This window comes from Ailuropoda melanoleuca, chromosome 7 (genome assembly GCF_002007445.2).
Source record: "Ailuropoda melanoleuca isolate Jingjing chromosome 7, ASM200744v2, whole genome shotgun sequence".
Lineage (NCBI taxonomy): Eukaryota > Metazoa > Chordata > Mammalia > Carnivora > Ursidae > Ailuropoda > Ailuropoda melanoleuca.
Genome location: NC_048224.1, coordinates 42,038,443 through 42,050,609, shown reverse-complemented (window position 1 = coordinate 42,050,609; position 12,167 = coordinate 42,038,443). Strand labels below are relative to the sequence as shown.

Sequence of the window (12,167 nt, the reverse complement as noted above, 5' to 3'; positions counted from 1 at the left end):
TCTTAATTTTAGGCATTTGCCAAATTCTCGGTCTGTTTTAATGTTTGCATTAAAATTGTTTATATAATTAGAAAAAAAAATTCAGACATAAATGACAAAGTCTGATGCTATGCCAGGGACTAAAAGGGGTCAAAGATCCACTCTCTAAATAAATGAATTGAGACCCTATCTAAGTTGAATAATACAGTTTGAGTAAATTGTAGAGAAATATTTTACAGAACAGTGAAAAAAGTGCGTTAGGATTCTCTTATTTTTAATTGTGCAAAGACCACTTAGAACGAGATGTACTCTTTCAATGAGTACTGTTACCCACAGGCACTGTGCTGTCCGGCACGTCTCTAGAACTTACTCATCTTACAAAAACTGAAGCTTTAGACTTGTTGGGGAGGGTGCATGTGTTCACCTGATTACAACAAGGGTCAAAGAGGACTCTCGTTAGGAAGTGACATAGAAGTGGGGTTTTGAAGGATGAATAGGAGATTTTTTGGAGAAGGAGGGGCAATCGCAGGAAGAAGACACAAGAGAAGAGCAAGTGCAGAGGCCAGGAGTTGAGAAATAGCATGCCACGCCTGCCATCACAACACAACAGCACACAGCACAGCACGACAACACAGGGGTGGGTGGGAAGGGAGGAGGGCTGAGATGAAGGCACAAGGATGGCGGGGCTTGGGACAAGCCATGACTTCCTGCCTGAATTCTTTCCTCACAAGTAACTCTCCATACCTGGCCAAGCCAAGGGTGGCCTCACTTTTGGGCTCCATAATTGTGATGGAGAAGTTATCAACCATTCAGGGAGTTTTGCCTAATAAAAAGCCAGAGAGACGAAATCAATGCTTTTTATTTTTTATTCTTGTATTTAAATTCAATTAGCCAACTTATACTACATCATGAGTTTCAGATGCAAATCAATGTTTTTTAAATGAAAAAGGCCCTAAGCATGTTTCTCCAATTCATGAGAACCATAATGATAATGATAAGAGGGCCACGATCATTTCTCATGTAGCTGCCATGCTCCAGGCTCTGTGCTAGGTGCTTCACAAGCATGGTCTCCTTTCATGTTGGAAAAAACAAGGAACCCGGCAGAGCGGTTCTGATCATCCTTACCTAGAGCTTGTCAGATGGGAAGTGGGGACTCAGAAAGACGAAAGAAGGTCAGAGGGTCAGGAGACACTGAGCTGTCCGTGCATGGAGCTGGATGGCTGCAAGCCCCTCTCTGCTAAGCCCCTGGCCCCAGCCCCAATCTCTGAAACCACTCTGCCGTCTGCCCATCACAGGCTTAGACGCTCCCAGCCAGATCGAGGTGAAAGATGTCACAGACACCACGGCCCTGATCACTTGGTTCAAGCCCCTGGCTGAGATTGATGGCGTTGAGCTCTCCTACGGAATCAAAGATGTGCCTGGCGACCGCACCACCATTGATCTCACTCACGATGAGAACCAGTACTCCATTGGGAACCTGAAGCCGGACACCGAGTATGAGGTGTCCCTCATCTCCCGCAGGGGTGACATGTCCAGCAACCCGACCAAGGAGACCTTCACAACAGGTAGCAGACCTTCTCCGGTGGACAGCCAGGAGAGAAGGGTTGTGAGACTTGTGTCCCAATCTGCTGTGGAGTCTTCCAGGCTCCTTTGACAGTAGGAAAATAGAAAGGGAAATTATTCCTTTAAATGTTTATTTTAAAATATTGTAGCAATTGATTAGCTTTTTAAAGAAAAAAACAATATCCAAATAACTTTCTAAAAAAAACAAAACCAGAAGGTGCTGGTCTGATAATCTCAGACAAAAGAAGTTTTGATTAAAATAAGATTCAAATAAATATTTTCATAATAAAATACAGTTTATGGAAAGCATAAATGAGAAAGATGCCTGTAACCTCTGAGCCTGTGGCATTCTTTTATTGTTCTTTTATTTTTTTTTAAAGATTTTATTTATTTATTTGACAGAGACAGCCAGCGAGAGAGGGAACAAAGCAGGGGGAGTGGGAGAGGAAGAAGCAGGCTCCAAGTGGAGGAGCCTGATGTGGGGCTCGATCCCATAACGCCGGGATCACGCCCTGAGCCGAAGGCAGACGCTTAACCGCTGTGCCACCCAGGCGCCCCCCCATTGTTCTTTTAAAGACTTTATTTACTTACTTGAGAGAGAGAGAGGGTAGGGGCAGAGGGAGAGGGAAGGAGAGAGAACCCTCAAGCTGACTCCCTGCTGAGCGCAGAGCCTGACTGAGCTGAAAATGGAGGCTTAACTGACTGAGCCACCCTGGTGCCCCTGTGACATTTTCTTAGAAGTCCCAATGTGTCCATCAATCATTGAGTCAATAAATATTTTTTCAGAGCTCAGTAAGCACCGCATGAATTACTAGAAATACAGTGATGGGCACAACAGATCAGTTCTTATACTCACAGACCTTATTTGTAAGTCTCTGTATAGTTTTTTAAGCATAAAATCTGAGGTGCATGTGAATGACTAGAATATCACACACATTATTAATGGGGAAAGGTAAAAAAAATAATATAAAATAAAATGAAATGAAATAATGAGGAAAGGTGCTCAATATGCAGTATTTATTTAGATCTGTGCATCAGGTATTGAGGTGGGTGGGGGGAGATGTTGTCATTTTTCTCCAATGGCAGGTGCCTGTCATGTCTCAGCTTGTATTGTCAGACTCCCATGCTCCTTGTGCCGGTCTTTTCAATGCAAATGTCCTTTCCTCTTCCAAACAGGCCTGGATGCTCCTAGGAATCTCCGTCGCGTCTCCCAGACGGACACCAGCATCACCCTGGAATGGAAGAATGGCAAGGCGGCCGTTGACAGTTACAGAATTAAGTACGCCCCCATCTCCGGAGGTGACCATGCCGAGGTCGAAGTCCCAAGGAGCCAGCAAGCCACCACCAGAACCACGCTCACAGGTGAGCTCTGTATCCCAGACCCAGCCTGCCCGCGGGGGGCATGCCCCTATTTTGCAGCCCTCCACATACAGAAAAAAGTGCAGTTCCCAGCAATTCCTCTCACTTGGACTTGAGCGAGGCAGTCCGTAGAACGTATCAGACACAGAAATCATAGCCTCCAGCGATGGGCAGCTCAGGGCTATTTTGATGACCCTCTGAAAGTCTTTCCAGTTTGGGGCTGAATATCCGCCTGCCCATTCTCCCTTAGGTCTGAGGCCGGGAACTGAATATGGGATCGGAGTGTCCGCTGTGAAGGCAGACAAGGAGAGCGATCCGGCCACCATCAACGCGGCCACAGGTGAGCCACCCCTGGATCCCCACCACGGCTGGGTTGGCGCTGGCAGACGCGCTGGGGCGCAGGAGGCAGAAAACCTATTTTGAAAGAAACAGTGGATGCACAGAAGAGAAAGGGGCCCCTAGGATCATCTAACCCAGCTGTCTAATTCAAAAGTGACATAAGCACGCTGCATCTAAATGATCCTGAAGGGAAATGAGATTTCTTTTAGGAGAAATTGGAACCAGATTCTATAAGAAACCTGCGAACTTTTATTAAGTTGGTAATCAGGTCCTTTTTTTTTTTTTTTTTTTTAATAAGCCGTGGACTAATCCAAACCCATCTGGGAGGTTTTCTCTTAGAAAACACCTGACTTTTATAGCATACCATTGTCCTACAAATCGTAAGGAGCAGGGACATAGTTTCAGACAGACTTTGCTCTTACCCATTACATCCTGAAGCTCCAGCTGGAGGAGGGTGGCGAGGAGCTGTGTGACTTAAAGCCATGATTGATTCTTTCCTCAAGTCCCACCCTCCACCTGCCCACCGGAAAATTTGTTAAAGAAAACTCTTCCCTCTGCTTCTCCACCAGCCTCCTCCTTACTTGCCCCAGGCACCGTGAAGAAAAGGGGTCTGGTGTGCAAAGAGGACGTAGACCACGCTCCTGGAACTTCCTCACTATGCCGGCCCCCGTGCTGAGCACACACACTCACACTCTTTTTTATCTTTTTATTTTGAGGTAATTGTCAATCCACATGCTGTTGTGAGAAACAATACAGAGAGATCCCCCTAAACCCTTTGCGGGGTTTCCTCCAATGGTTAACAACTATGTAGCCACTGAACGACATCACAGCCAGGAGACTGACATTGAGACAATCTATCAGCCCTATGCACGTTTCACCAGTGGTGCATGCAACTCATTTTTGTGCGTGTGCGTATTTAGTCTTACACAGTTTTATCCCGCAAAACTTTTTTCATCCACTGGTACAGTTAAGACACAGAATAATTCCATCACTAGGGCCACTTTTGTCCCCTTTTTTATAGCCACAGGCACCTCCCTCCCAGCCCCCTCTCCCTAACCCTGGGCAATCCCTAGTCTTCATCTCTGTATTGTTATTTCAAGAATGCTACACATAAGGAATCATACAGAGAATGTATTCTGCAGCGATAGGCTTTTTCACTCAGTCTAATTCTCTCGAGGTCCATTCAAATTGTTTCTCAACGGTCAGTTCTTTTTAGATGCTTTTAATTGAGTAGTGTTTCATGGTATGGGTATATGCCACTATATTCTTTTTAATCTTCCAAAACTCAACGAGGCGCTGTACCTTGGCATCTTAGAGAGGGGAAAATAGACCCAGATGGGACAGTCACCTGAAGGCACACAGCCCCCTGTAGGGCAGAGCTAGGATCCTAGCCCAGAGCTGCCTTTCAGCCCCAGGAGCAGCCCTGCCTCCCAGCTTGAGGCCTGTTCATCTCTCTGCTTTCCTCCCAGACATAGACGCGCCCAAGGACCTGCGGGTTTCTGAAACCACAGAGACCAACCTGACCCTGCTCTGGAGGAGGCCCTCAGCCAAGTTTGACCATTACCGCCTCAACTACAGCCTGCCCTCAGGCCAGCCAGTGGAGGTGAAACTTCCAAGAGACACCACCTCCTATGTCCTGAGAGGCCTGGAACCCGGGAAGGAATACAGCATCCTCCTTACTGCGGAGAAGGGCAGGCACAAGAGCAAACCCGCACGAGTGAAGTCATCCACAGGTGAGGTCAGCCTCTGAACTCCCTCCAGACGCTCTGTTGATTCTGAGGTTTGCAGACCCATAAGTCAGGCTGTCTCCACAAGGGAAGGTGGGAAAATGCACAACTTTCTCTACATAGCACTTTGAAGGAGCGACTTACTTCTCTTTTCAAACTCTGTTAACTGATTCAGCAAAGTCTTCTTGCGGGGGACTCACTAGCGTTTTTTAAATATTTCTTCCTAGGAGAACTTAAAAGCATCAGGGTTTGTGCTTGTCTTTGGTTCTTTTTTTTTTTTTTATTAATTAATTTTGTGCATTTTACAGAGTCTTTTAAATTGTTTATTTTTTGTCCTCCCTCTTTAGCCTAACAATTAATTTACTTTTTACTTTATTTTTTTTCAAGATGACCAAGATATTGGTAATAATTTTTTGGTTACTTCCCACTAAATGTTTTTAAGTTTGTTTGTTTATTTTAGTAAGCTCTACACCTAACATGAGGCTCGAACTCATGACCCCAAGATCAAGAGTCACGCGTTCCACCGACTGAGCCAGCCAGGCGCCCATCCCACTAAATGTTTTTATTCCAGGTCTTTTACTTCCCTCTAAGGTTACCTGAAAAGTTGTGTATGATCCTTTGAGGCCTGCACAGCGCCCTCCTCATTTTCTCTTTTCTCCTAGTCTTTAAGAGGCGAACTTGGTTTTTCCATGACAGCTAAATCCTGATCTCTGGTGTTCCTTCTAGCCCAAATATCCCGTTCCTCGTACCAGCGGCCACAGTTCCACGGTAGCTAAGTTGAAAAAATAATCAGAAAGAAAGTCCATTCTTCCTATATAAAAAATATATGCATAGAGTTGTGGCCCCAAACCGTTCAAGAAGTGTAGGTGGAAAATGGGCTTGACAAGTAATAGTCTTTAGTCTCAATGTAATTAGTCTTTCCTGAGAACCCACTGTATACATTGTAGCGTGCTGATATTTGAGGGGAAAGCGGGTCATGTACGTAGCATCGTTATTTTCACTCATGTGCTCTTGCTCACTGTCCGTGGGGAAGACTAGATAGCAGAATGTTAACTGGAACACCATCCAGGAAAGGGCGTGACTGGGAGAATCAGGGGCAGCCGGACAAAGTGTCATGGCAGAGATGTTAGTCCAACTCAATCTTAATAAGCAGAAAAGGGGTCACACTGATGGGCAAATCTGGAAATGCCTTGAAGAGTCTTTGTCATGTATGAGCACCTTCCCCTGCAAATAACAGAGAACTCAAAAAACAGTCACTTCAACAAGATGGAAGTTGATTTCTTCTCCTAAGGTAAATCTGAGGCTAGGTGGTTCAGGTCTGGCACAGCAGTTCCAAGGTATCAGGGGCTTGGGCTCCTTCTCTTTTTCTGTTCCACCATTCTTAGTCCTTGGCTCCGTTTACAAAGTCACTTTCATGTCACAATATGGCTGCCACAGTGCAGCCTTCACATCTGTGTACTAGGCAGCCTGAAGGAGGAAGAACCAAAACCAAGAAGGAGCACCTCCTAGATGAGTCTTTCTAGAAACCTCACCATTGATTTCTACTCATATTTTATGGGCCACTCCACACTATAAGCAAGTCTAGGAAAGGCAGTCTGGCTCAGCTTGTTGCTGCCCACATAAAATTGTGGCTGTTTATAAGGGAGAGAGAAGGGATATTTGCTGGACAAAGAGCAGCCTCTTCAGAGAGTCTGAAGTGTGCTGTGTGTGCACACTGCTTCCCAGCCAGCTATGATATGATCATCAAGGGTGCTCTGGAGGGGCAGTTCAGAGGGCAAAATAGAATCCAGAAGAAAAAAATCCAGGGTAGAGATTTGAATGTGTCAGCTTTATAAACATGAGCTTGTCATAAGGTGTCAAGGGACGGACAGCAAATGAATCTGGAAAACAAGAGAGAAGGCATTTCTTTCTCTTCTTTCTACTTCCTTTCCTCCTCCTCTTCCTTCTCTCACTCTCCCTCTCTCTCTCTTCATCTTTCCCTGAGTTCAACAAATGCTTTATCAAAGAGTTTCCTGTCTCTACTCAATCATTTTACCCTCTGGCTGTAGCTAGGTTATCCCCGGTCTCCAGTGGGGAAGCCCCCAGGCCTCAGCAGCCCAGGAAGATGAAAGCTTTCAAGTGAACCACAGGCTGGGATTACTTGGTCTCTGACTAAGAGCCCAGTTTTGGCATCCCAGAGACTCAGTGGTTTCATTTCCCCAGCCACACATCCTTAATATGGTTTCCAAAAAATCGTGTTGTCTATTTAAAGACATCTTTCATTACAGGAAAAATATGCAGAGTCCCTTTTATTGGCTCTTCCTGCACAGTCTGCAGAATATTTTTCCCTAGGGCTTTCTCCATAGGACAATTTTATTTCATTAAAAGTGAGGTGGACATCTCTTTCCTTTTCTCGAATTCTATCCTTTCAAGTCCTCTACATTCCTTGACCCATAATGTTTACAGATGAGCTCCGTGTGCTAAGTTCTGTGGACAGTAGATGAGTTGGGACAGATCTGTGCTGCCGGGGAAATTGCTGGTACACAGATTGACAGACAACAACACAACAGTCCGCTTGCTAGAATTGGGGGTACAGAGGGTGCAGTGGGAGCACAGGATGATTTCCAGGCATCAGGAAAGGCTTAAAATGGGAGGAAGCTTTTGCACAGACACATAAAGGCAAACAGGACTCCGTTGTGGATTATGGAAATGAGTACAAGTATAGGCACTTGGCCTTGTACATATGGGAAGAAAACACATATGGGAAGAAAAAAGAAACAGATCACGTGGGAGCTCTTGGGCAAAGGTACTGTGTGGTTTTGAGTCCCGCGATATCAAAGGGCCATAGGTTCAAACCTCAGAAGAAAGGGACTCCCTGTTCTGCGTCACTAGATTCTTTTTTTTTTATCTCTTTTTTTGAAAGATTTATTTATTTATTTGCAAGAGAGCATGAGCAGGAGGGGTAGAGGGAGACAGAGAGGGAGAGAGAATCTCAAGCAGACTCCACGCTGAGCACAGAGCCTGATGTGGGGCTGGATCCCACAGTCTTGAGATCATGACCTGAGCTGAAACCCAGAGTTGGATGCTCAACCGACAGGTGCCTGCCAGGTGCCCCCATCACCAGATTCTTAATAGCAGAAGTCTGCAAAGTGCTGCTCATTTTCCACGGGTCTTATGGAGAAGATGCGGAATTGGCTGCCCCCAAAGCATTTTTTCCCAGGGAATTCCAGAGCTCTAGCCATGAAATTGAGCCAAAGGGCAAGCTTTGTCCTTGACACAGAACCAAATTACAAGTATGCGTAAGCTAGCTGCCCATCACACCTGAAATAAAATCCAGAGACCCTACCACAGCCTACGTGGCCCTACAGAATCTGTCCCTTCCAGTCTCTCTGATCTCACTCCCACCACTTGTCCCCTTATTCATTTCACCCTGGTCACCCTGGCCTTCCCGCTGTTCCTTGAGTATGCCAAGCCTGCTTCCACCTCAGGGCATTTGCACATGCTATTCCTGCTGCCTAAATACCACTCTTCTCCTAGTTATTCATCGGCATCTCCCTCATTGTATTCAGCTCAAGTGTCCTCTCAGTAGACTTTTCTGGCCACCAGTCTGAAATGGTGTTCCCATCCTGATTTACCCCTTCAGGCTGCTGCAGAGTTCCTCATGACACTTATCTGGCCTGATATTATTCAGTAGTTGGTTTACTTGCCTAGGACCTGCCTCCCACTACCGACCAGAAGGTAAAGACTCTACCTCCTTTATCCCGTGCTGCAGCGTCCCCAGTGCCTTAGACACAGCCAAGCACGAGACATGTGCTTCGTGAGCATTTGGGAACCCCAGCTGCTCCAGAGTGGTAGTGTTTCTGTTGACTCTCCTGGTCTTTTCCTTCTACTTCTGTATTAACAACCCAAATTCTCTCCGTTTAGGATTAAGGGAAGGAAAGGGAAGTGATTCTGCTGTCTTCAATTAAGCTTACTCTAGACAGAAAAGGAAGGAAGGAAAAGAGGGAGGGAGAAAGGAAAGGGGTGATGGAAAGAGGGGAGGAGGGAAAGAGAGAGAAAAGGAAAGTGAGAGAAAGGTAGAATCCCATTAATGTTGAGGAAAATTAGTGTGTGCCAGGCATCTCCCCCATGCCCGGCATCTCCCCCATGCCCCACCCCCTGCATTTATATTTTGATAACTCAGTGAAACCCTGCTAAGTCGGAGGCCATGAATTTGTTGTGAGCAGTAGGGACATAGAGCAGAGAGACTGTGTAAAATGCAAGGCCAATTAAGCACTTTCCATACCAGCAGAGGACTCACTAGTGATAGCCCAGTAATTCTCATGGGTTTGGGAAACAGAAAGGTGGGATTTTTCTTACAGTCACAGCTGCAAGTGATAGGGAACATTCTGCTGTGATGCCGTTTTGATTTATTCAGGGAGCAACCTGAATTTATTCAAATACTTAACCATCCAACAAATATTTATTACCTAACTGCTATGGGTAAGGCAATGCTGGTGCCTGTGTGGAACAGAAAGGCACACAGTGAAGCCCTTTGCAATGGGAAAGAGAGAACCAAAATCAAAATTATAAGAATATAACCAGTCTGTTTAGAGGGAAGTGTGGGAAGCTATGGGAGCAGAAACAAGACCCATTCGAGACCTGAGCGAAGGAAAGGAAGGATATCAGAGAAGGCTTTCTGGAAGACATGACACTTGGCTGAGTCCTCAAAGAGGAAAAGAAGAAAGGAAGTGCAGAAGGGGGTAATGACATTTCCAGCAGGAGGAACAGCATGTGAGAAGCTCACAGGCATGAGCAACTTCATAGTAGTGAAACACAAGCTGTCCAGTCCTGCTCTATGATGGAGCAGGAGAACAGCAAGGTATGGGGTTGGAGACATCATCAGAGACGGTCTACAAAGGGCAGTCAGTATCATGCTAACAGGCTTGGTCTCCATTCTTGACAGTGATAAAGAGTCCCTGAAAAGTTTAAAGGCAGGCAAGGCTTTTAATTTTAATTATCTTGACTTTATAAGATGAGATCAAGGCAATTAAATCTACCCTTTGGGGTCCTCAGGCTTGAATTTGGCCATCCACCTGCTGTGGGAGAATCACTCTCTCCCATCAGTGAACACTGAATGTGAATTCCTAATCAGCTAGCACTTGATAATTACCATCTACAAGATGGTGGAAGATTTAAAGTTGGCACATCTGAAGGTTTAAAGTTGGCACAGCCTGAAATTCCTCCAGGCCAGCTGGTCAACCCACCATGAGCATAGAAATGGGATTTCGAAATTCTGATTTCCCAGGCCCACTCACATTGTTCAGAGGGTGGATGCCAGTGCACAGCTGTAAGAAAAAGACAACAGCCTTTTCATAAAGAAATGCCAAGAAATCCAGCGTGGAACTATACAGCGGAAACACTGGGCTTCTGGGACAGTAAGGCCACCAGTGTGTCATTTGCTGTTGAAATGTAGACTCTGCATTTATGTGAAACCTCTTAGTCCCCACCTCAGCTGTTGTCCACTGTATTTTTATTAGTATTTTTCCCTCTAATTTCATAATTATCTCTCTCCCTTCAATTTATCTATCAACTCCATTCATTGAAGTTACACCTGTTACTTATCTGACTAGCATGTGTTTAGTGAAAGGATGGGGTGGGGGGCAGGGGACCAATAGCACCCATAACAGGAACAGTCACAGCACGGCTCACTAAAGATAAACTGATACTCTTTCTTGACCTGCTTATCCAAAGGAAAAAAAAAAGTGGAAGAACAGTCAAACGTTTTGGTGGAAATATCACCGTGATTATTACTGTTTATTGAGCAACATGATGTTCCGTGAAAGTCACTCTGTCACCTGTAAGAACGGATGAAACAGGACGAGAGGGGTGGTCATATAATAAAGTCAGTGGCATATAAAAAAAAAGCCGATCCAAAGAGAAAAGATGGTTCTGTCAGGAAGAGAGAGTTCCCACTGCACATCCCCTCCTGTCCTCTCTCCATCCATCTTTACTGCAAGAGCTTTCATAGACCATCCATAGCCCCTCCTCCCTGCCCCAGTTAGGTAACTCTCCTCACCTCTCCTGCAACATGGTTTTCATGGGGGGGGGGAAGCTTTATGCATGAATTAGAGAGACAGCTTAAAAAGCGGTTAGCCAAGAAGGAAAGACAGTGACTTAATTCACATAAAGAGGAAACTTGTCAGTGCCATCCAAGTTCCTGACAAGCAGTTTTGACAGCAGGAGGAGAAAAAAAGAGGAAAGTGGGATGAGTCATAGGGGGCATTTGTGGATGATAGGATTAATTTTTCTAACCTTAAAGAGTTGCTTAGACTGATTTTGTCCTGTATCTCTTCATGCATGAAGACTACCAGAATATTTGAGAAGGACACACTCCTGATTTTAGTTGTGCTTAAATCCCAAGGTCAAAGAGATGACTGTTCTATCTGGAGCACTGCTCTTGGCCTCACAAGGGCCAAGGGGTTTAAGGATGGCTGACTCTCCCTTTCTTTCCCCAAAACGAGGTGTGTTAGGTGCTGTCTTTCTCATCGAGGTCGCGTTTGTGTGGTTAAGAACTGCTACAGGGCTTCGGGTGAGCTTCAAGGCATGAATTTGGGTTATATGAGGAGCCCATGGAATGTAGTTCAGGGTCAGGTATGCCCAACATTTTCTGTAAAGGGCCAGATAGTAAATGTTTTAGACTTTTCAGGCCATAAGGTTTCCGTCACAACTCTTCAAGGGTGTCTTTAGCACCAAAGCAGCCATCAACAATACGTGAATGTACAGCCATGGCTATATGTTCCAATAAAACTTTATTTACGACACCAAAATTTGAATTTCATTTGTATTTTCATATATCGTGAAATATTCTTCTTTTTGGATTTTGCCCCAACCATTAAAAAATATAAAAAACTGTTGTTAGCAGTTCATTACCAAAAACAGGCAGTAGGCCAGATTTGACCCTCAGATCATAGTCTGCAGACCCCTGTTCCAGATGAAACAAGATTTGCAGGAGTGCAGGCTTTGTCAACATGAAACATTAAGGAGAACCTTTCCCAGAACTTGGAAAAGTCTGAATTAAATAGATTCCTGAAAAGAAATATTTTTCCCTCAGAAAGGAAATCTTCAATCCAATCAAGCCAGGATTTTTAAGTTAGAAGCGTGCTTTAATGGGCACATTGGGCTCTTTTGAAACCAGCAGCCAATGGGAGGCATGAATAGAGAAACAATTTGTTCCTTTCA

General features: G+C 45.1%; 1 protein-coding gene across 1 annotated transcript in view; it reads left to right on the top strand.

The window, feature by feature from the left end:
• Positions 1-12,167, top strand: part of TNC (tenascin C) — a 73,287-nt gene that overhangs the window by 15,663 nt on the left and 45,457 nt on the right. The window contains 4 exon segments of the mRNA XM_034664389.1: positions 1,275-1,544; positions 2,719-2,904; positions 3,152-3,241; positions 4,710-4,973. Coding sequence (XP_034520280.1) covers positions 1,275-1,544; positions 2,719-2,904; positions 3,152-3,241; positions 4,710-4,973 — 810 coding nt within the window.